The sequence below is a fragment of the Pholcus phalangioides genome, unplaced genomic scaffold, assembly GCF_987345545.1.
Source record: "Pholcus phalangioides strain wild (caught in Gottingen) unplaced genomic scaffold, Ppha-v1.0 ptg000008l_1, whole genome shotgun sequence".
Taxonomy (NCBI): Eukaryota; Metazoa; Arthropoda; class Arachnida; order Araneae; family Pholcidae; genus Pholcus; species Pholcus phalangioides.
In genome coordinates, this window is record NW_028301601.1 from 56,238,048 (window position 1) to 56,264,258 (window position 26,211).

General features: G+C 37.8%; 1 protein-coding gene across 1 annotated transcript in view; it reads right to left on the bottom strand.

Moving 5' to 3' along the window:
* Positions 1 to 3,483: 3,483 nt before the first annotated feature.
* The window catches only part of LOC149084568 (diuretic hormone class 2-like), a 96,619-nt gene continuing 73,891 nt past the window's right edge, over positions 3,484 to 26,211 (bottom strand). Inside the window, exons 3-4 of the mRNA XM_089235499.1 lie at positions 6,104 to 6,202; positions 3,484 to 4,075 (exon numbers count right to left, since the gene is read on the bottom strand). Coding sequence (XP_089091625.1) covers positions 3,955 to 4,075; positions 6,104 to 6,202 — 220 coding nt within the window. The 3' untranslated portion in view covers positions 3,484 to 3,954. The remainder of the gene's footprint in view (positions 4,076 to 6,103; positions 6,203 to 26,211) is intronic.

Consider the following 26,211-nt stretch of genomic DNA (forward strand, 5'->3'; position numbering starts at 1 on the left):
AAAAAGCATTATATGTCGCTGGTAATGATGATAATTTTTAAAGTATTTATCAAATTTACCAACGACGCTTCGGTATTATGCATGCTCGTCGGTAAACGTCGGTAAACTTGATAATCAAAACGATTCGTAACTGTGCATAATATGCATAATTAGTAGGCATAATATCCGACTTACCACATTTACAGTAACATATACAATGGGTAGAATATAATAATATATAAATTTATATCAAAATGCGTTTGTGCGACAAATGGCTTTCTATTTTATTTATTGTTTTTAGGAAATGTGTCTGACAGTTCAATTTGAATCATTCATTCGAATTATTACTAGTTTTTCCCCCCTGTTTGCAGTCGATCTTTTCCGTGTGTAAACTCTTACCATCTTTGATAGAAAAGGCTCTCACAGATCTTGTTTTTTTAAACACATATTCAGAAAGAAAACGCTTGGGAAAAGAACGTTTTCTTTAAATTCTTTCACGATTGAATCGTTTCAAAAGAACTCGTGGAATAGCTCTGTCACGAGTTCACATCTGACGTCTTTGGTTAGCGTGCATGTTATTTGGATCGGATGATGTATTATGTTTCGGCATGCGAGATCATGCATCGCCCCTGAGGTGTACTTCGGTGCGTTTTCTGTCTCTTTCTAGTTATATCACGAAGTATTTTCTCCCGAACGAAAAAATACTTTCCTCAACTACGTATTTTATGCGAAATGAATAACACAATTCAGAAGATTCGATTATCGGATTGTCTGGAATTTTCTTTTCTACAGTCTCAGCATAAAAAGGAGGTTTGTTTTTCTGCTGAAATAATTTACGGGTCGATGATGAATTGGTGAATCGGTTGAAAGATATACTGAGAAAATTTTGAGGGCAAGATAAGATGTGCTACTTTTATACAGTTCAATATGCCCTACATCGACCAACCGCTTGGTCTGCGAAGATCCATGAGTATTCCCTACGGGCTCGAAAGTTTTTCCCGTATTTATTTAGTTTTTTCCGGAAAAAATTATTTTTCCCTCCAAATTGTCCGGTTTTACTTATTTTGTGCCAGCCCTCAATATTTACTTTTACTTATTTATTTTTCGTGTTGGCCTGCATTACTGTATTACTTGTAAGCTACCTACTGCTGTTTTTTGATGATCAGCAAATTGTTTATCAACTTTTTGCCAGTCCTCAAATACTTTTCTCTTTCCAAATTTTTCAACCGCTTTCACTGTTGCGCAGCTGTCAAATGGTTGAAAAGCCCTGTCTTACACTATTAATGTATGCCACGGAGGCGATAGAATGCTTAATAACTGTCCACAGATCCCCCGTGATGGTTCATACATACAGTGACATACTCCATTTTGCAACTGTTGTGCTATATGCCACATCTCCGAGGAATCAAAAATTACGCATATACAGACCAGGAGAACGTCAAGGAAAACCAGTGGAAAACTCAACTAACTACTTAATAACTGTTGAATAAAGAGAGATTTTTTTTCCAATATATCAGGAGATGCACCATATTATTGTTTAACAGCGGTGCAATCATGACCTTTGCGAGAAAGCGGGTCTTTCGCCGTGGAAAATGTCACAGAACATTCTCAAAAGCCATCAAATAGAGAGAGGGAGAGATAACTTTTTTCTCAGCCCAAGATATCAAGAAAACAGATATTTTTGGGTATTATGCAGAGGTGAACTCCGAAAGAAAAGTCATCTGATTTCCACAAGAACTCGAACCCAGGCCCTTTTGAAAACCGGGCAAGCATGCTACCATCTACACCACTGGAGACATGTCCCTGCCTTCCTTATTTCATGCACTGTGGCATGAGGTGCTCAAGTAGAGACATAAGTAGCCCTTTTTAACTTTCATCAAACACTTTTCTATCACTTTTCTTTCCGAGTTCACCTCAGCATAATATAAAGCAAATATCCATTTCCTTGAATCTTGGGCTGAAGAAAAAAGTCGTTTCATCTCTCTATCGCCCGAACTGGAGGCTTCTTCCTGAAGGTAATATATATGGAGGCTGCTAAAGCCTCTCTACTTCAGCTCTCACGCCACAGTGCGTGAAATAAAGAAGGCAGGGTCTTGTCTCCAGTGGTGTAGATGTTAACATGCCTGCCCTGATTCGCAAGAGGGTCTAGTTTCGAGTCCCTGCGGAGATCAGATGACTTTTCTTTCTGATCTTTTCATTTCTGCACGATATCCGGAAAATGTTTCCAACGAAAGTAATTTCTTCGAAGAAATCTGGTCAACAAGATAAATTTGGGCATCGCTAAACCTGTATAAAGAGCCTACTGCTGAGTAATTTCGAAACGAATGTCACTGCAGAAAAGTGGGATCGGTACAGTTGGGATCAAGTCAACAATCCATTGCAAGTGCAGAATACTCTGAAAGTTAAACTTATTTCATGCTATATGGCTGAATGTCCATTATCTTGACCATACGCTTAAGAAATAGTTCCCCATTATTTTCGTTGAAAGAGATTCCGTACTCTCCGGTGACTGATTACTCTGCCTAGGTCATTGTCAATGGCTTTGAAATTGTCATTCGAATGGCGATCCTAACATAATTCTGGAATTTAATGAGCGGACTGTTAAAAGGTAGAATACCCTTTCGGCTGTTGAAGCAATGGTACTGACTTTAGTTGTGCATAGTTGAAGAGGGAAGTAATGATTATATAAATTTCGGAGAGAACATTATTTTGACCGGTCTGTGTCCTCTGTGAAATTTGCATTTGGGGGTAGAGAATAAAAATCAAATTGGAATATTATTGAAAGTTCTTATATTTATACTAAAATTTCTTCCACTGAATTTCAAGGTATTTTTTAGATACTTTCACATTTTTAAACAATGAGTGGTCAAAAGAAGGTTGCGATGAATATTTTTCTTCCATCCTCTCCTTAGGAAGTGTCAAGATCTTGGTTACTTCTATTGACTTGGACCAACGAAATAGACATAGTTGATTGCCTCAGCATAATAATATTCATCCATCAGTGACCAATCTTTCAATGAAGGCGAGCTCAGTGTGACAATGCTGGGATAAAGTCAAAATTTCTAGAATAAAATACAGCGCCATCCGAAAACACAAGCTGAGAATTTATTCTTTCCTCCCTAAATCTACTAAGCATATTGGTGAAAAACAAAAGATGCAAATTAGGCTAAAATTAAGTAATGAGGTATCACACGCACTAGACTCATTTGGGAAATATTTTTCACATTTATCAAGTACACTAGGGTGTATTAAGCATAATCACCGGTAAAAGATATAGTTTTTTAAGCATTTATCGAATTCACCAATGACACTTGGGTATTATGCATAATCTGCAGTAAAAGTGATAAATGTATCAAACTTATCTAGATGATTGGTGATTATGCACCGTTTACCATACGTAATTACCGATTTATCGCTTTTACCGTAACATATATATCACCTGAACGTGAAGAAAAGTGCCTACTGTAAAAGTTATAAATGAAATAAAACGTGTATATACGTAAATAGCTTTTTTTCACATATTTTATTCAACAATACCTGAACTTACACTGACGTAGTTGAGTATACTGGAAATTAAATATCGTTACATATACGTAAATATGTATTTTTAACATTGAGGTTAGATAAAACGAGTTGACACAGCAACAGAAATTATTGATTCAGAGCAAAATAGTTCAGAATAAATATGTATACAGCAATTCAGGGGAAAGGAATACATTATACAATACACAGATTCGCTTACCATACAGGCTGGCATCAAATTTCTAAGTTTTATGATTTTTTTTTTAGTCTTTTAAAGGTTTAGTCGATATCAATTTTGTATGAAGAATAGAGGAATTTAGAATATATATATGTATATATATTATTATATATTTTTCCATACACATTTATTTTGATTTTATAATTTTCAAACTGACAAAGTAATTTTTGGGTGTCTGTAATATTTGGCGGGTTATTTAGCTGTGATACAGTACTTCAGCGTCTCCGTCCGGGCCCGTTGGCGAAACTTGCCGCTGAGAGTCCCATGAGATGCTTGGCGGCTTGGCTGCCAGAAAAGCCGCGAGAAAGACCCAGGTCCAGACCTCTCTTCTCGCTGCTAAAAGTTTAGGAGAGAAAAAAATAAGTTAATGTTTCAAAATCGTGTACATTTCCTCTCAACTATACCAAATGTGAATATAACGCCAACATGATTTTAATGATGGATTTCTACATTGAGATATATTTTCATGATTTTAATCCAATTAGCATGTACGTTGATATTCACGCTATAATTAGACGTGAAACTTAATTATAATAGTGAGACTTAACTTAGTCTAGATATTAGAGTCATGTCCATTACTCATAGTGGTTGGTAGCGGTAATAGGTTCGTTAGCAAAATTGTATCATTTATTACGTGTTGAAATCACATTTGTGTCTTCAAAACCTTTATACGTGGGGAAACTTCATGACTCTGGAAAGCTCTCCAAATTTCGTAATCACGTTACGAAATTCTCTGAATTCACAAGGTACCAAACTCTATTATTTTTAACTTTTACGGCATTTTATAAATTAATCTTCATCACAATCGGCGTGTCGTAAATTTAGGCATATCTAGAATTTCAATTTAAAACAATAAGCTTCATTAACAGACAAGATGAGCTTTTTCCCCGGAGAGATAACGCGGCTAAGAAGTGGCCCTTAGGAGCACTACTACCACCACCTACAAATAATGCACCTCGTCTACATTCCTCTGCGGGACTTATAACGAATTGGCTATAATGTCTGAATATCTGTGAATCGTTAGGAGCCCTTTAAAATGGAATTTTATTCCTTAAACTGCTCTCATAGCATTCTGACGGTGGGCTCCGAACATTTCCTTAAGTAAGTCTCGGAAAAATAAATTTCAATCTGGTCAACTGAGAAGTGCCCATATTTTTATGGGCATTTTTTCTCAGCCACCTCGTTGGGCATTTTGCCTGTTGTGGCGTTGTATTTGTATTTGTATAAGTGATCAAGAACTGAATGCAAGAGAGTTTTTATATCGCACATTTGCCTTCACTATAAGATTTTTTCCCATGTTATGGGATTGGTCTGTTCCGTTGGTTGCGAAAATTATTACAATATCCGAATGATAACATTATCCGTGATTAACCGTGCCGCTGTGGTGGTCGAGTGGTTATAGTGACGGACTCGCGATGCGAGGATCCGGGTTCGAACCCCACAGTGGTGGTCGGCTGAAGTTGGTTTTCTGTGGTTCCCAACTTCAAGGCGCAAATGCGAGCCGATCTCCCAGTTAAAAAGTCTCGCCACAGAAAGCAACAGTCCTACAACGATAAATCATTCAATCATAACACTTCACTCATAGTTTGAAAAACTGGTGGCAGATGGCAGCACTGCACATAACAAACATTACACAGAAACAAACTTTACGTCAGGTTGCACTACACGTGCACGCACATTCCCGCATGCACTGATTCGTTGGGGGGTTCGTTGGGGGGGGAGTGCATTTGTGGTGTAGCAGTAGTAGGTAGGGCTCGGGGATCCATGATGTTCTTAAGTCAGCCACCTCGTTGGGCAATTTGCCTGTTGTGGCGTTGTATTTGTATTTGTATTATAAAAAAAACTGCGTCGAGGGTATATCAATAAATACCATAGATGTCTGATCACGATATAAGTTTAATAATACAGTATATTGAATAAAGTACGAAAAAAATCAATAAATTCAAGTAAATATTCGACGCGAAAATTTGTCTTGTTGCAGACTATATTTAAAATGCGTGGAGGCATCGTCTCAAAAACTAAAGCCAAGTCGGCAAAACCTACACCAGTTTCAAAACCAGCAGCCCGCAATTTACCTGTGTGAAAACCGTTAAAATTTTCCCTTGGGAACTTTTTTCCCCCGTTTCGAGCAGTGTAATCATCGAATTTTACAGTGGTTGGAGCAGCAAAATCATGTTTGCCCTCCTTACAAAAAATCCTAGTTGCGGCCCTGCCATACACATAATACAGTTTTAACATAATGAACACATACAACCAGGAAATAACCTATGTACATGAGGAAAAACACGTTCTAAAAATAATAAATTCTCTTAAAAATATGCACAAGGAGACAAAAAAATCAGTGTAATATGGATATTAATATACCTCTGGTAGCTCTCTGACTCTATAATTCGTTGAGCGAGCGTTGCTAATACCCTCAGCGCTTCCTCGGGATTATCGATTTCGACGATGGAACGCTTTTCTCTAAACGAAATAAACCTCTAATTAGTCATTAAATATGCAAAATAATTAGGAAACTAAAGTCATTTAAACAATTAGTATTTATGCGATCAACACGAGTACAATTTGGCGTAATACCGAACACCATCAACAACATCGTCAATTTAGGAGCGGCGAACAATTGAATTCATTAATTTGTTTTCGACATGAATACCATAATCAACTGTTGATTAATATTTCTTTTTATGGAGATTTAATTTACATTTCAACACATGGCTGATATATTACCAAAAATACACTGAAAATTATCGATGGGATATTTTTTGCGAATGCATCACGTTCTGTGGTGGATCAATTTAACGCTATTCTGTCTTAGAATTTCCGAGAATACACGATTTCTTTTAACGTGCTAGGCATTTCTATTTTTTCATAAACATTTCTGCTGGTTTTCAAATCATTCCTGATAAAATGACGTATACGACGATATTCCCAAGTTGTATAATATTTGTACATAAACACGTGTGAAGTGCACATGTTTGTGCCGTATTTAGTCCAGTAAAGAAGTGAATTACTTTCCTGGGAGACAAATAAAAGAGCGCCGAGAGAGCATCACGTTCGACTTGGATCGGCCATAAAAAACCGTTTTGAACGTTTTCGACCAACCTCAGAATTCGAAGAAGTTGGTTCTTTTCTCTGTTTAAAAGTATCTGTTGTATTGTGGGAACGTAGTCCTCGGAAATAAAAACAGCGTTGTATAAAGTATTTCGTAACATCATCCCATAGAAAGATGGTATTTGCAAATATGATCCACGCTTACCTCCATGTTTCAATGTTAATACAGAGCGAGTCCAAAAACTCATTATACATCAAACTTTGACCTAAAATCAGCCAATTAGTATATGAGACTGAACCTGAAGTGCCATATGTACCCACGTTCCCATCACTTAGGCGATTTGTGGTAAATGAGTATATAATTTAAGGTGAAATGATTCCTGATCGAAAATTTCATTTTGAAAAATTGAATGAAAGAGTGCAAAATTTCTCCTACAAGAGGGTTCTATTCATTTTCCATGTATAGCGGTTGTCTTTGATCACCTCAAACACGCAAGTACAATCGAGACGAGCCATACATGCACTTCGTAAACATCCATCTGGCGAATTTCTAACCAATCGGTTCATGTCGGAAAGTGGTGCGTGCGGATAGAGTGTGCAGCTCGAACAAGTTAATCGTGTTAGAGCTTGTAAGATTGGCGGTGTCAAACAGCATCTTGCCTAGCCGCCGCGGTGGTCGAGTGGTCATAGTGAAGGACTTGCACCGCGAGGATCCGGTTTCAAACCCCACCGACGTCACAGTGGTGGTCGGCTGAAGTTTGTTTTCTGTGGTTCCTAACTTCGAGGTGCGAATGCGAGTCGATTTCCCCGTTAAAAGTCTCAAAGAGGTCCAAGGCAAGTGAAGTTCAAAACTCTATATATATATGTGTCACCAAAATTGATTTAAAAAAAAATCGCCAATATGGGAAACTGATCACTACTGCAAGTCACAAGGGGTAAAAATGTTATTAAACAGAAAAACGTAAGCGGCTGGCAAATATATGAAATGAGCATATTTTTCTGACTATAATTTATTATGTCATAATTATTATTATAATTAATTTATGCAATACGTCATGAAAAATATCCTCAATCAAATAACAATATTATTACGATAACTACACTTGGCGCTCGGTATTCGTGGATTTCATATTCGCGGTTTTCGTATTCGCGGTTTTCGTATTCGCGGTCTAGAAAACACCGTTATTATCATGAAATTATCACACACCAGTGATAATTTTCGTATCAGATCAAATGCTAATCATAAATAATAGAAAAGACTCTGAAATATTTTTTTCTAGATTGGTTTCAATATTGTTCCGTTCTGGAATTCAGAAAGTGAACATCATAGGTTCCCCTGAGCACCATAGCGTTTAAAGTCCTATATATGAATTCCAACTCAACATCTAGCATTCAGCTGCTTGATCGGATGTTATGTGAGATTATACACATTACTCAATGATGATTGTTCTGGCGATCGAAGAGGATGTCAATGCAGAATACGCCTTAAATTAATTTCGCTGATGCCATCAGTGTCATTGCTATAGCTGTGGCAGCTGGAAACACTGTTATCTCGTGTTGGAAGAACTGGCCACAATATGTGCCCGAGGACACACACATTTCTACGGAGCCAACCAAAATAGTTATGAAATACATTGTCACGTTAGTGAAGCAGAGGGAGGGGGGAAGGAGGTTTTAAAAATGTGGACATAGAAGAAATTGGAGAATTAATTAATAGCAATTCAGAAATCGACATAAGAGGGATTAATTGAGTTGACTGCTCCAGAAATCGAAGCTGTACTCCATGAAGGTGATCAAGACTAAGAGTGGATTCACATCTCAGTCTGTCTCTCTGACAGACACTCACCGTGTCGTGTCAGACATGCAATACATTTTTTAACATAGAAATGCTCGTCTGTGCCTGCGCAGCCATGACAAGATAGATATGAATAGGTTCGCTGGTTTCATGTTAAAGAATGTTTGCCGTTTCTGACACGGCACGGTGAGTGACTGTAGCTGTGAATCCGTCGTAAAAAGTGGAAGACAAGTTCATTATGATGACATAGAGCAAGGGCTCCGTAAGTTCAAATTAGCATTAGCTTTTGTCCATGACATATACCCCATCTTGCTTGGTACGTTTTTCACGTGTAGAAAAATTGGTAGGTGAAGCTTTTTACCATACTTTAACGAATTACAAGTAAAGAAGAGAAACGTCTTACAGATTTTACATATTCTCAGAAAACATCGCAAAGAATCACTGGACCACCCCCCCCCCCACTCCCTATCCTACCGCACAAATCAGTTATAAACAAGATGCCTAAAATATGAAAGTTTATGGTTTGCGTTATTCGTGGATTTCACGTATTCCCGTTCATCTCCTAAATGTAACCCCCGTGAATACCGAGGGACGACTGCAATCTTTATTCTTGATTTCAAAAATTCTACTAAGCCTTGTTGTCAACGGGACATTAAAAAAAAAAAACGTTGGGAAGCCGAAATTACACGAATGTTCCGTAAAATACAGGTCATATGGTTACACTATACATAGTTTTCTGGCCGGCGCACTAGAAAGGTTGCGCATCCCTGGTAAAACGACTAATGAGATGTCTAAAATATGTCTACTACACTCGAAAGACTTCCAGTCTAGTTTCTCGTAAGCCTCTGCTATACAGATATATCCTTTTCACTTAAAAGCATGTGCATAATGAGGATATGTACTTCGGTGAACACCATTTTCATAGTTGTTTTCTTCGGACAAAACAAAAAGGAACACTTTTTAGTAAGGTTGGAGTAGAGAACTTGAATAACTAACAACATGTTTATATAAATATTTCAGTAAACAAAAAAGTTTGCTTAGAAGTCTATATCGAGCGTCTTAAACAAGTTCGTGACTTGTACTGCACTTTCTCCTGAACGTCCGCTTCAAGTTTTAGTATAAGTCTAAGAGGAAAAGGAAAAAAACACTGTAAGGACTAAAAAGAAAGTGATTTTCTCCTACTTTTACGCTAGAATAAAATCTCTATTGCTGGGGGGGCTTTTTTGATGATCTTCTGTGCCTAGTGGTACGAAAATATTCTACGTGAAGTAACATTTCAAGGCAACGTGCATTCGCGAGACGTATCTCTATTTGAAATCCTATGCATTCATGAGCATTGAAGACGCATACTAGCCATTTCAACATAGATTATTGATTTATAGTTTACTTTACCTTCTTATAGTCGATCTATATGCTTATGCTTTCGCCACATACGGTTTATATACATCTAGATGCAAAATCACTCTCAGATGCCTCAACTTTTCCTAGAAAATATCATGGACTTCTAATAAAATTGGGTCTTTTTTTTAATGTAAAAATTCACTTGGGGTATTATGAAGTACCAAGGAGAGGAATCTTTAAACACGGAGTGAGTGAAAATTTCGTGGCACATTATAATTCACTCAAAAAAAAAAAAGAAAATGCAGGGAAACTTAGTTAATATGTCAACAATCTTGTTGGAAAGCAAAAAAGTGACCCCATAACCGAAGTGGGCTGACGGTGTGAAACGTAGTGTACCAAATTTTCATTATTTAAATGGGTTTAGTCTTAGGAAAAACTCCATACGAATTATTTTTCTTTAACGAAACTTCTTAAAACCATATCTATTCAGTTTCTTTGGCATATTTTTACCATGAAGCCTTGTTCGAGTGATTTATTCTTTTAGAATTTTTGGACAAAAGGTCTTATTACGACAACGACTAATTCCGAGTTTTTTCACTTGGGAAAGTAGTTTGAGACAGATTTTTTCAGCTCTTGTAATTTGTGGCTCCATTTTCAAAATAAATATCTATTAGAGGGTCCGGAAAGTAATGCCGATGTTTTGCATTAATTTCAAGCAGATAAATTTTTAACAAGTTTTTATTTGTAATCAATGATGTAATCACCATCGTTATCACAACAACCTTTTACCATCTAGTGTGCAAATTTTCAAAGCCGGATCGATAAAAATCAATTGGTTTTTGTGCAAAATATCTGGAGATGGCATTTTGGACATCATCCAAATTTTCAAATTTTTTGCCACTTAGAAAATGTTGTACCGATCGGAATAAATGGAAATCCGATGGCACAATATCGGGCGAGTATGGTGGGTGAGGCAATACCTCTCACCCCAATTCATTAATTTTTTCCAGGGTTCGTCTTGCACAGTGCGGACTTGCATTATCGTGTTGCAGAATAATGCCTCAATTAAAAAAATTGATTTACTCTCAATCCAAATGTTCACAGTAAAGGTCTGCACTCACAGTTTGTCCAGGTTTCAGCACTTCAAAATGAACGACCCTGCGAATATCCCACCAAACAGGCACAAAAGTGCCTTTTTGGGGTGTGCGCGGCGATTCATTCGGAGAGAGCCACTGCCTTTTGCGTTTTGGATTATCATAGAGGACCCATTTTTCACCTCCAGTGGTCAAGCGATCAAAAAACGCTTCTGTATTGGGCCGCTGAAGCAATAAATTGCATGTGGTGGACCTGTTAGCTTTGTTTTCTTCGGGCAGATTATGCGGGACCCAAACACCCGCGCTCCGCTTACTTTACCAATCTGCTGCAAATGTTCTTGGATGGTCTACCAATGCTGGATAAGAGTGATTGACTGTTACTCGAATGTCTGACACGGGTTTGCTTCCATTCTTTCGCCTTTGACATGTAATTGTCTAAAATTGTTGGTCTTCCTGATCGATACGAGTCGGAAAGATGAAAATTACCGGATTTGAACTTAGAAAACCACCTTTGGCATTTACGAACTTCTAATGCACTTGGATAAACACCGCAAATGTGTTTGGTAGCAACTGTTGCGTTACTACCCTTGAGAAACTCAAAAAGCATACAATGCCAGATATGTCGCCAACCTATTCTGGTATTTGGCTGGCCATTTCACCATAAATTACAAAAAAAATTTAAGATTTAATTATTTACGAGTAAACAAGTCACTCTAACCTTACAATGTCTTTGGCACGACTTTGAAGTACACAATGAGCTGATAAATGACAAAAGAATATCGACATGAGCAGAAACGACATTACTTTCCGGTCCCCCTAATATATATATAAATAAAATCGATTTTCTGTGTGTGTGTGTGTGTGTGTGTGTGTGTGTGTGTGTGTTTGTTCTCTATACAAATCTACAATTTTAGATCAATCGTCAAATTTTGCATATGTATCAAATGGGACCCGACTTGAACGGTAGGTTACATTAAAAGTTCGTCAGAGCTGGGCAAATGCCCGAAATGGGCAAAAAAATATCGGGTAACAATGGTTTTGGGGCCTCAATAAACACTTTCGGAATGCTTATTTTAGCTACCGTGGTTCCCTAGCAATGCGTTTAAGACGTGTATATGCCTTTACATTGGTTTGTCACTTCTTTAATGCTCCCAGTATATATGTATAATAGTTTATGCTTTTCAATCCTCCCAGTAATGAGGCTTTTTGAATAGACGTCATAATCATCATCAGCATCGCTTTGAGGGTCAGCAAAAGGGTGATCCCCATAGAAATCAGTGTTAAAATTGCCGATTTTACTGTAAAAATGCAGAAATTTAGTGTGATTTTCCACCACATCGAAAATTTTAAAAATTCTATTGAATTCTCGATTTTTGAAATATTGAGTTCGCTTAGAGATATACGAAGCCCGGAAAATTAAATGTGATGTAAGTAGCCGGACCCTTACTTTGAGTTGGATATCCATATAATAACATTGATTTTAATTTTTTATTTATATCTTCTCGAGCATGAAAATTAATGTCTCCGTATTGTCTTTTGATATTGAACACGTCTATCTGCTTTCTTTCCTTTCTCCTCATCACCACAAAACTTTGTTGCAACCCTATGAAAAAAAGTACTTTTCATCTCCATTATGAGGAAGTAAAAAGCTTCTAATCTAAGGTTAAACAGGTTCTACTATATACATGCACATAAGAGGGGGAAAAACAGGTAGGTGAGGATGAAAAAGAGATACAGTCAAACCTCTCTATCTCGAAAATTGAAATAAATGTAAATAATTTAAATATACATGAAATAAAGTAATGTACATTATTTACTCTATAATTACTAAATATTTATAGGTTTTCACAGCATCTGTATAAAACTTCACCCCTCACTGAAATTTTCAATGAGGGTGTCACTATCTGTCATGTCAGGTTCAGTTTGTACATTGTCGTCTATGTTTATGTAATCCTCAGCACCAGAGCCGTAACTAACACTTTCATGGCGGGGTTGCTGCCCCCGACCCCTGTAAAATTCGATAATTTTCAACCCTAAATTTTTCCGCCCGGGCTATAATTCCCATCCCCGTCTTCCTCTAATTCTGGCCCTGCTCAGCACTGCGATCACGGAAACCATACAATTTTGTGTGTCTTGCATTTTTTTATCATTTAAAAATCCAACCCTTGCTCTGATTTTTCTTGTAGAAAGACTACCTTCTCGAAAAAAATTGATACAGTTTAAGAAAGCAACTGTGTACCACTGCACATGGCTTTTTAAAATCATAGCATCAAGTACGGATTTTGCTAATTCTAAGGGTGGGTAAAAGTAGAACTCTCATCGAGAAGCAAGAATTGCATAAAAAATTTGGATAGAACATTTTGTATGATCCTTTGGTTCATTGGTCACGGAATACAGTCCACCTAGTGTTTGTGTGAAATTTTCCGTTGGGACACGTAGTGTTTGTGTGAAATTTTCCGTTAGGACACGTAGTGTTTGTGTGAAATTTTCCGTTAGGACACGTAGTGTTTGTGTGAAATTTTCCGTTAGGACACGTAGTGTTTGTGTGAAATTTTCCGTTAGGACACGTAGTGTTTGTGTGAAATTTTCCGTAAGAACACGCAGTGTTTGTGTGAAATTTTCCGTTAGGTTTTCCTTTCCGTTTTTGAGTTAGACAGGTTCCGTTTAATCCAGGTTATTTAATGAGTATTTTGGCATTGAAAATCACGGGACCAAGATTTTTTTCCTTTGAATACAGGTTCCGTTGAAGACAGGTTTTACTGTATTATTACACCTACTTAACAATCCTCTTGGTAAGTTTGACAAATTTATCACTTTTACGTACGAATATGCATATTACCCAAGCTTCATTAGTAAATTTGATAAATACTGAAAAAATTATCACTTTTATTGTCTTTATGCATAATATCCTAGTGTAATTGGTGAATTTGATAAATATGAAAGAAATTCCGAACGAGTTAAGTATGTGTGTTGTAAATATAGTCGGACCCGATATGATAACAAATTTTACTATTGTACCCCGTTGTAATGAAACAATACATGCATGAATTATCATGTATAGTATATCATTATAGTGTACTATTTATCATGATAACCAACAACGCTCGGTACTAGCCATATATATATATATATATATATCATAATCGCCGGTAAAAGTGATTAATTTATAAAATTTTTTAAAATTTACCAACGACGTTTGAGCACTATGCATAATCACCGGTAAAATTGATGAATTTTGGGAAGTTTGCCAAAATGCTCGGTGATTATGCATAATAACCGAATTTATCCCATTTACTCTGCCATACATCAATAAATTCAAGGGGCTTCTTCACTAACGAAAAGTCTTGATAGTAAGATTATTAAAGATAACGAGGGTATTTTCTAGCGTTAAAATGTTTTTAATTAATAAAGACTTCATTCAATTAGTAATTTGTGTTAAATTGAACGAATGAAGAATTCGAAACATATTTCACGCAATGAGTTTCATCTGATTTTAATAATTGAGGGAATTAACTGATGCAGCTGTTGGGGCATTCAAATTGCGATTAACGCCTCATTCTGATTTAATACGAAGTGCGAAATTTAAATTGAATTAGTGTCGCACTGAGAATAATCTCGAATGACTCTTTTGTCCTGATCTCTAAATTCGAAACATGCCGTATTTTTTGTTATTTATGGTGTTTTGTTATCATTTGCAATGTTTTCATATACAAATGAAAAACTGAGTTCTATTTATAAAGTTTTTAGGAACAAAATACAGTAGGCTCTCGATAATCCGGCCGTGCGCTAATCCGCCCATTCTATAATCCAGCGTTTTTGGATGGGTTTTTTTTCGTACACAGAAGAGTAAAACACGCACTCCACGTATGTATACACAAAAGTTTCTATTATTTAAATCATACACGTTCAACCCATGTCCCGCGGGCCAAATTTGGCCCTCGGTGCCATCTAATGCGGCTTGTGATCTCAAACCTAATTTTGTAAAAGTAAACTAAATGACACATTTAGCGACAATTTAAGTGACGCGTGGTGCATTTCCAACATCATTTAAATGTCCCGCGAAACATTTCCAGATCACTCAAGGGACCCTCGGCACATTCACAGATCACTTGAATGATCCCCGGCACAGTCTCACATCATTTAAGCGGCATGCAGCACATTTGCAGTTGACGTAGGTGACCCGCTTTACAGTTTCCAGGTCATCCAAGTGTCCCCGTATCGTGTTTTTCTTTTCTTGTTTTATTTTCAGATTCGGGCCTATGAAAAAAAACATTCCAACAGAGGACAAGATGATAGGAGTTGCGTGTTGTAGATCGGATGATGGTTGGGGACAAAGTACGGTGATGAAGGCGAATGGCTCGAGATGTTTTCGTTGGTCTCTTGCTGGATGGCGAGGTGCCGCCCGTGCTCCTTGGCGGCCAGCAGGGGCGACAAAGGTGTCAAATCTGGATACCGAGGAGACCATGAGAACCTGCAACGTTTGCTAATGATTTAGTCTTCCCCGAATATCTGTATAAGGAACCCCTTGACCGTAATAAGCAGTGTGACTAGTTGTGTGCTCTATCTTGCATAAACGTGACGATAGAAAGCGCATCTCTTTCACGCAAACATGGCACGACCTTCTCGCCTAGAGGCGTTAAATAACGCTGCGCATTAACTGTAGCCGTTTTCCACCCATTTACTGGGCGCTGCGTTTCACAGATGGGCCCAGATGTACCAGATGGGTCCTATGATGAACAAACCTGTGAATCCACACCACACTGTCAGTTTTTGGGAATGCTATAGTTTTGCGTGAACTCACGTGGGTTAGACGTCGCCCAGATGTGACAGTTATGGGTATTAACGTCACCATAAAGTGAAAAAGAGATTCATCTGTCCACAAGATGTTAGAGATCCAGGTAAGATTCTGTTTGGTTTTTTAGAAAGCCCACCTCGCAAATGCTTCTCTCTTTGCGGTATCCACTGGTAAAAGTTCATGGCGCGACTGCAATCCGTATGGATACAGATCAAGGATTCCATGAAGAATATTGCGTACCAAGGATGGTGGTAAGCTCAAGCGTCTGGCAGTTTTACGAGCACTGCTGGTCCCTGCAGCTGATTCAGACGCTAATTCGGCTGCAACACTCGGCGAACGTGCCTACTTTATACATGTTCGCCCGACTCTTACACGATCCTTCCAGTTTCCTCAAACCGCTGAACAAGCTTTGTGAGGCCTGTCGCAGTTAAAGGCCCTTTTCCGGTCCTCACATTCTTCTGAACTCGGAATTTACGGAAGGCAATGGTCGCTGATTCCTGGTTCACGTAAAATAACTTCTCCAACGAAGCTTTACCCTTCGCACTCAGCATCCTTGTTCACATACGCGGTTTACAACGGTGAACTGATTGTGGATTAGGAGCGCGAGTTCTTATAACAGTCTCATTTGCATATTTCCACCGAAGTTGCTCGTACCAGTGCCATCTATCTAATGTTTTGTGAGTTAGTTTTTTTTCCTGTGTTAAAAAAATTCCCCTGACCTACCGATGCTAACCCTGCAAATGGTTTTTATTTCGGGGATTATTCTGGTTTTTATTCATTTTTCAAGTATTTATGGACTTTTTGCCCACCCTGTACATAATCGCCGGTAAAAATGATAATTTTTTTAACATTTATTAAACCCACAAACGATGTTTTGGTGTTAATCACTTATAAAAGTGATAAACTTAGGTAAATTTATGAAACTTACCAGAATCGTGATCGATTATGAATAATTGGATTTGTCACATTTACTGTAACATACCTGTAATGTTAATGCGTCCCTGTAGGTGTGTGTCCTGTAAGTGCTAATGTCTTTTATCTCATCAACCGTAGAGGTATTATTTCAATTTAAAAAATTCTCAAAACGCGTTCCAAAATACCCCTGTACTAGAATGAAAATACAGTGTGTAACAAAAAAAATAAAATCTACATTTTTATACGCGCGCGATCTCCTTGTCATTTAACTTCCAATAAGAAAGTTGTTGCCCTGTCTTTTCTTTGCCCAACAAAATCTCCCATATTTTTAACTGCAATATTCACTGAAACATTTTACTTCAAAAAGCAGAGAACAGTTGAGAAATGACAGCAAAAAGTAATGGACAACGCTTCTTTCCGAATTTTTTTCGATGTTTGAATTCCAGTATCTCAGCGAATATCGCAGTTAAAAGCATGGGATTTCCTTTATTGGACTCAGAAAAGACAGGGCAACAATTTTCCAATTGGAAGTTAGGGTAATGTACAGGGTAATTTTAAGACACATTCTGAGTATTTGCCGAATTGAAACCATACCTTTACGACAAACGGTTGATGAGATTACAGCCGCATCGCCACTTACAGGACAGTCTGCATATCGCAGAAATAAATTACCAAAATGTTTAAAAACGAAAAATAAACAAAATGTGGGTTTTCCTATTCCGGAAATAATGTTATGCGAATGTGTATAGGTCGCTAGAGTCGAGGTTCTTGACTCCCACTTTTCCAATACACCAAACAACTCCACAAAATTATGCCATAAATTTTACATGCAATAAAAATCGGCAAAAACTTGATAAAAAGTTATCTTTTCTGCCCAACTGCGTATATTTACAATAGATTCAAGAGTAGACACAAAAACGAGGCCTAGAGATGAATTTTAAGTATGTGGTTAGGAATCTAAACAAAGATGAGAAATAAATCTGTGTATACCGACTTCAAAGATTTATATTACTTTCCTGAAACGGGAAAGTAGGAATATTGTTCGACATGTTTCCCGTTTCACGAAAAAGAAAAAAAAAAAATCTAGGATGGCATTTTCTGTGAATACGTAAAAGAAAATACATCGTGGTAAGAATACAATTGAACTTATATTGCTTACAATATATTTCAGTTTAGTTCGGCTTTACGACAAGATTGTTTTACGTTCTAAAGCGTTTTCTCTTGATTTTCTCATACACAGAAAAAGAACCCCCACTTATTTTAGTGGAAAACGCAAGATATGGCGTTATTAATCCCCATTTATTGTACTGGAAATCGTGACTTTTCTTTATTGACTGCAATGGAAAAAATAACGGATTTACCAAAATGCTCAAAAAAGTGTGGTGATGGCAAATTTTCACGATTTCGTGTAAAGAAGAACGTTGAAAAATCCAACAAATCAGATGTTGAGGGCCAAATTTGATCTTCATATGAAAGCCGCGGGCCACCAAGTCATACTGCGGTATTTAAAATCATAGCGTGGAATATCCAGATTTACAAGGACAATGTAATGCGCACGGAAATCTTAATTGATTGGCCAAACACGGCCGCCGAGTAAAATCAGGGGCCCAAATAATTGAAAAACTTAGTTGTTCCAAGACCTTTTCTTTCACAGATTCTGGAAATATATTCTGATTAACTAATTTTTTTATTAATTGTGAAAGTGCTTTAAATGATTCTGACACCATTTCTTTCACTAATTCTGGATTAATTATCAATTATGAATTTTTATCAATTCTGAAACAGTATCTTTCGCTACCTCTAAATTTATTTTTTATGATATATTAAGACTTTTTACGAACTCTAAAATTAATTCTTTGAATAATTCTGAAATAATTTCTTTGAATAATTCTGAAATAATTTCTTTGAGTAATTCTGAAATAATTTCTTTGAGTAATTCTGAAATAATTTCTTTGAGTAATTCTGAAATAATTTCTTTGAGTAATTCTGAAATAATTTCTTTGAGTAATTCTGAAATAATTTTTTTGAGTAATTCTGAAATAATTTCTTTCACTAAATCGTTGTTTTTCAGCCACAAATTCTAATCAGTTTTTTAAAATTATTATGTGAAGTGAGTTTTCCCCTTATTCTGAAATTACATTTCTATCAATAACGGATTTTCATGAATTCTGAAATTAATTCTTAATTTATTAATTCTGAAATTATATTTTTGAAACTAATTATTTTTGAAACTAATTATTTCTGAAATTGATTCCTTTAATAATTCTGAAATTGATTCCTTTATTAATTCTGAAATTGATTCCTCTATTAATTCTGAAATTGATTCCTCTATTAATTCTGAAATTAATATATGCATTCATTTTAGTGTAAAACACAAGAATAGAGTTACTAATAATAATAACTCTATTAATACACACTATTATAAGTGTTTAGTTGATATATTTACACTTTATTTACAACGGATAATATTTACACAATACAAACGGGGATGCTGGTAGAGGAAAATGTGGCCCGTGCATGATGAGACGCAGACACGCGCGTCGGTGAGTGAGACAACATCAACCATCAACAAACCGAGCCAGACGCCTTTGACTCCCGATTTCTGTTGTGATGCCACCAGCAGAAAATAGACTAATAATTATACAAGCTGGGAAGATACGCCAGCGCCATCGTGTGGACAGCACTACAGTACCCCCCTCGCAGTCCGAAGGACGAGGACAGAAGAGAAAGAATTAAAGTTTAAAAGTCACGTGCTTCGATGAACGTAGACGGTTTTTCCAAATATTTTTGCTGGTCGTTGTCTTTTTTAGGATGCTTTTCGGAACGACGGAGCAAGTTTTTGGCACGGATACATCTGTGTTTTTGTTGGTTAGCTGAGGCACACTGCCGGTGAGCAGAAAGGCAGGTTTTAACCTGTCGACCGATACCATGGAAGGTTTTCCTTTTATGAGAAGGCAAAATGTCTTCTCACCACGTTTCAGCACTTCGTACGGTCCGTTGTAAGTGGGGACGAGAGCTCGTTTTACTGTGTCTGACCGCAGGAAGACGTGGGTGGTGTTCTTCAGTTCCGAATGTATGTACAGTCTCTTTTCACCATGCGCCGTTGCAGGAGTTGGTTGTAGCTGCTGCATCTGGTCCCTTAGAATGGAGACAAATTCTGTGGGACACGGTATGCTGTTACTACTGTTGGTGATTAGATCGCCAGGCAATCTGAGCTCTGTGCCGTATACGAATTGTGCTGGTGTGGCTTTGAGGTCTTCTTTGTAGCAGGATCGTAGCCCTAACAGGACTGTTGGAAGTGTGTTCACCCAGTTCATGTTTGACCTAGCTATCAGAGCTGCTTTCAGTTGTCGATGAACTCTTTCTATCATCCCGTTAGCTTGAGGATGGTAAGGTGTCGTCCTGATGTGCTGAATGCCAAGGAGTTTGGTGAGTTCGTGAAAGATGAAGCTTTCGAACTGTCGACCTTGGTCTGTTGTTATTTTCTCTGGGGTTCCGAAACGACTGATCCAACCAGAATAGAATGTTGAAGCAACAGTGGCTGCTGTCATGTCCTTCATCGGTAAAACTTCGATCCAACGGCTGAATCGATCGATGCAGGTGAGGCAATATGTGTAATCTTGGGATGACGGAAGTGGACCAATGATATCGATGTGAACGTGCTTGAAACGAGCATCTGGCATTTCTATTTTTCCTGGAGCGGAAACAGTATGTTTGTGCACCTTTGACTTTTGGCAAGGCACACAACATCGAGTCCAGGTGGTGCAGTCTTTCCGAATTGAAGGCCATACAAAGCGATCGCAGACAAGACGTGTTGTTGCTTTGATGCCTGGGTGGCATAGATTGTGAAGAACATCGAAAACGTGTCTTCGAAGAGTATTCGGTATATATGGGCGTACTCGATTGCAGGATGTGTCACACCAGAGTGGTTTGTCTATACCAACTAAATTGCAGATGTTGAGTTTTAAAGAGGAGGAATGCTTGAGAGAGTCAAGTTCACTGTCGGTCGCTTGAGCTGCTGCGATCTTGGAATAGTCTATTGATGGAGGGCATGCAATGGCTTGTATTCTAGAAAGAGCATCAGAGACTAGGTTCTGTACGCCTGATACGTGACGTATGTCGGTGGTATGCTGTCCAATGAAGTCAAGATGTCGTGTTTGTCTGGGAGATGTCTTGTGAGGCTTTTGACGAAATGCAAATGTCAAGGGTTTATGGTCGGTGTAGAGGATGAAATGTTTCCCTTCGATCATGTGTTGAAACTGCTTCACTGCCGCATATGCTGCTAATAGCTCTCTGTCGTAAGCGCTATAATTCATCTCAGCTTTGATAAGCTTCCTGGAGTAGAAAGCGAGAGGTTGCCAGTGCGAGTTGACAAGCTGTTGTAGGCAAGCACCGATTGCTGTATTGGATGCATCTACCATGATAGAGAGTTCGGCCGATGGATGTGGAAAAGCAAGAAGGGTTGCAGAAATGAGTTTTTTCTTGCAATCTACGAAAGCTTGATTTGATGTTTCCGTCCACTCAATCTTCGCGTTGCTTTTGGCTTTTTCTTGAAGATATAAACATAGTGGAGCTTGTGTTTCTGCTAACCCAGGAAGGAATCTCCGATAAAAATTCAACATTCCTAGAAAACGTCGAAGTTCTTGGATGGTTGCCGGTCTTGGGAAATCTTTTATCGCCTTCACTTTATCATGAAGAGGAGAAATTCCTTTTGATGATATTCTGTGTCCGAGAAATGTGACTTCATCTTGGAAGAATTTGCACTTCAGAGAGTTGATCTTTAGACCATGTTCGGCCAGTCGTTTGAAAATTATGTCCAGGTGCTGTTTATGCTGTTCAGAGTTCGCTGATGCGATGAGGATGTCATCTATGTATCCCGCTGAAAAACTGAGACCAGCCAACACTTGGTCGATGTACCTCTGAAATGTCTGGGCGGCATTGCAAAGTCCGTAGGGCATGAAAGGAAATTCATAAAGCCCGAAAGGCGTGATGACGGCAGTCTTGGGCACGTCAGCTTCTGCCACTGGAATTTGTTGATACGCCGAGACGAGGTCGATGGTCGAGTATATTGCAGTCCCATGAAGCATGTGGGTTAGGTCATGGATATGAGGAATGGGATATCTGTCTGGTGTGGTGATCTTATTTAGCTGACGGTAATCACCGCAGATACGCCACGCACCATTAGGTTTCTTGACCATATGAATTGGACTGGCCCATGCACTGTTTGATGGCCGACATAATCCTTGTTTTTGCATGTCCAGAAATTGCTTTTTGGCGCAAGATAACTTTTCTGGAGAGAGCCGGCGAGCTTTAGCAAAAATTGGCCTACCTGTTGTCTCGATGATATGCTCACAGCATGGTTTGGAGTTCAGCGAAGAGTTGCTGAGCAGGCTTTGATAAGTTGAGTCACCGTCGAAAAGTTTGATTGAGTGCACTTCTGACTTCTTTAGTTGACAGTTTGCAGTAAGTTTCGTCCGCATGTCGAGGAGGCATCGTCGTCGTAAGTCCGGAAGCAAATTGAAGTTATACAAGAAATCGGCTCCAAGAATCGGTTTCGGTACCGCGGCCAAGAGGAAAGTCCACCGGAAGACTCTGCTGAGTTTAAAATCTAAAGTGACTGTTCGCTCACCATAGACGTTTATTGGAGACGAATTTGCAGCGGAAAGTTGGAGAAGTGGTTGACGTTTGTCAGTGCTGCACGCTGGGAGTATTGAAACGTCAGATCCAGTGTCTACAAGGAATGAAATGTTGGTGCTTCGATCGGCTACGAATAAGCGACGAGATGTCGTTGGCAGGGAGCATGTCGCTACTACTCTCCGCCTTCGTCGTTTTTTGTAAACCTGCATGGTGAAGTGCACCTTCTGGCTTGATTGCCAAATGTCTTATGGTACCAACAAAATTGCCTATCCGGCAACGTAGGTGGTGATGTTGATCTCTTTGAACGGGGGAAACGCGAGCGCGAAACACTACGGGAACGCACACGCAAAACTGTTTTCAGTTCGCGGCGTAGTTGGGCGATCTCTTCTTGGAGTTGTGCGATCGTGTCCGATTGTTGACTTTTGTTCACGGCGTCTACATGAGGTGGGCTTGCTTCTTGGATCTTGTCGGCCAGCTCAGCCGTTTTGTCAAGGGTTAGTGGGCTCACGACAGCGAGTATAGATCGAGTAGATTTGGGTAGTTGTTGCAGGAAGAGTTCTGTCAATAGTTCGTCCGAAACGCTGAAAGATTCCGCTCTTCGTTTTAATTCACGGAGAATGTCAGACGGTTTCCGATCTCCTAATGGCTCACAAGCGAGAAGTTTCTTAAGCTGTGTAGACGAGGATTCACTGCAACGTGCGACTAGTTCGTGCTTTAGTTTTTCGTATGGCTCCGAAGTTGGCGGGTTCATGAGAATGTCTCGTACTAGAGATGCGTTATCTGGAGGAAGATTTGCAACGATGTAGTTGTATTTTGTTTTTGACTCTGTTATCGGTTTCGGAGCGGCTAACTCGAAAGTGCTTTCACACATCACGAACCATAACGATACATCACGCACGTTGAATGGCGGTATAACTACGGCACTCACCTCTGCCATGGTGGTTTCTTTTGCTTCACGTCCGATGTCGCCAATCTTTAGTTGATATATTTACACTTTATTTACAACGGATAATATTTACACAATACAAACGGGGATGCTGGTAGAGGAAAATGTGGCCCGTGCATGATGAGACGCAGACACGCGCGTCGGTGAGTGAGACAACATCAACCATCAACAAACCGAGCCAGACGCCTTTGACTCCCGATTTCTGTTGTGATGCCACCAGCAGAAAATAGACTAATAATTATACAAGCTGGGAAGATACGCCAGCGCCATCGTGTGGACAGCACTACAAGTGCAATAGTGTTATTAATTTCCATTTATTGTACTTGAAATCGTGACTTTTCTTTATTGACTGTGATGGGAAAAAAAAAACCTGATTTACCAAAATTTCAAACAATTATGGTGATCACAAATTTTCACGTTTTTAAGCAGACAAGAACGTTGAAAAAAAACCAAACATTAAGTTATTTCATGGGTACATATCAGGAATTTCGTTGTAGAATTTAGCTGGTTTGAAGTTCACACACACTCAAGCGAATGCTATACGATATAAATGGAAATTTGACCAAAAGGGAAACTAAAAGAAAATAATGTTATGTCTGGTCAATATGTGACTAGGATGTGATGAAACATCTCGGAAAAATCTCATCATTTCGTTTTTACGGAGAAAAACAAAATAAACGTCTTCAAAATAGTTGCATTTATTTTCCAGAAGCACAAATGAGGAGCTTTTCAAAAGGGAACGTTTCCACTTCCACTAAAAAAATACTTTCTTTCTGAAATTGACTGCTTTACAAAAGTATAAAATAGTCCAAAACACAGGTAGCATAAGGGAGTGGTATAAGATTATTCAAATATTATACTTTCTTCGTGATCAATATTCAAGTCAGTTATCTACATTCAAAATTTTGGAAATGTGGCGTTTTGAAAGGAAAGTAATGGAAATTTTTACCTTTTTTTTAATCGAAATTAGAGCTAATCGAATCAGAAAAATTGGGAATTTCTACGGCACCCGTTGATTCCAGAACGTTTCACCAAGTAAGTTATCAACCTTACTTCTCTCTCGCCGATAATAAAAAAAAACCCGATCATTCTGCAGTGGAATATCCCGTAACGGACATTCCCGTTAACAGACAAAATTTTCGGTTCCATGGATGTCCGTTATTGAGAGGTTCTACTGTAAAATGCGACTTCCTTCATTCATTTTTCAAATGGTTATATAGTATTAAAATAAAAAAAAAATCTTTTTATACGAACACAGTTTTTCCCGCATTTAACGCTGTTTATTCTCAACTTTACTCCATTTTTTTGGAATTTGAATTTCTCAGTGAATATTGTATTTGGAAACTTCGAATTTTTTTTGTTGGCATCACGATAGACAGGGCAACAACTTTTTAATTGAGTTTTTGGAAACAGTGTGTTCGTATAAACAGTTAATTTATATTTAATTTTAATATTACATAACTCCTTAAAATATGAATGACACATCTGAGTACACTTTATTTTAAGTTTTTTTTCTAACTGGACGTAAATATATCTAGAGATATATCAACTGGTGTATATCTCTAGAATCAATGGTTCGCTAGTAAAATGCTAACTCCCTGTTACCTATATATATACAACTTGTTTATATTTATTTCCAAATTTGTGGGTGAAAAACAATTTTAGATTTAGTGAAAGAAATTATTTCAGAATTACTCAAAAAGAATTAATTAATTTCAGAGTTCATGAAAATTCTTATATTATAAAAAATAAATTTAGAGGTAGCGAAAGAAACCGTTTCAGAATTGATAAAAATTCACAATTGATAAATAATCAATTCCAAAATTACTGAAACAAATAATTTAGGAATTAGAGCGAAAAAAATCACTTCAGAAAATTTTGAAAAAATGATTTTTCAGAATTAGTGGAAGAAATTGTATCGGAATCACGTAAAATACTTTCATAATCAGTAAAAGAAATAATCACTCAGAAAATATTTCCAGAATCGATGAAAGAAATGGTCTTGGAACAAATAAAATTATTCAGTTATTTCGGCCTCTGTTTTTACTCGGGGCAGTGTTCAGCTAATCCATCAAGATGCTCCTGCATATTATTATGTCCTTGTAAATCTGGATTCCACATTATGATTCTAAATACCGCAGTATGACTCGGTGTGGTGGCCCGCGACCTTCATAGGAAGTTCGAACTTGGCCCTCAAAATCTGAAAGGACGGGACGCCTAACATAAAGCCTCATATCACCATTAGCAAAGCAAGTTCTATAAATATTTAAAAGAAACTATTGCCTCCATTAATAAATATTAATGATATGAAGAACTCAAAATTGAGTTTTTGATAATACAAATACAAATACAAATACAAATACAATGCCACAACAGGCAAATTGCCCAACGAGGTGGCTGACTTAAGACCATCATGGATCCCGAGCCCCTACCTACTACTGCTACACCACACATGCATCCCCCCCCCCGCGGAACCCCCCAACGAATCGGTACATGCGGGAATGTGCGTGTACGTGTAGTGCAACCTGACGTAAAGTTTGTTTCTATGTTTACATAGATTAATTGAATTATAAGCCATATCGAAATCCTTATGAAAATAATGTTCATTTCAATATCCAGATCAGAAAAAAAGATACAGTAGCAGCTAAATATTTTCCTAAAGAAAAGCCAAAAATATTTCTGAAACCATTCGCAAAGTTAATAAGGATAAATTATATATTTGATAAACATACTCGAGATAAAAATATCGATAACAACATAACATGGTATAATAGGAATTTTTCATAACATTGTTATAAATGTAATTAATTCACATTAAAAGAACCTCATTAAAAGAGATAAATCTAAATAAATGTTGCCAATTACGGGGAATCAAGGAAATTTATTATAGAATTTTGG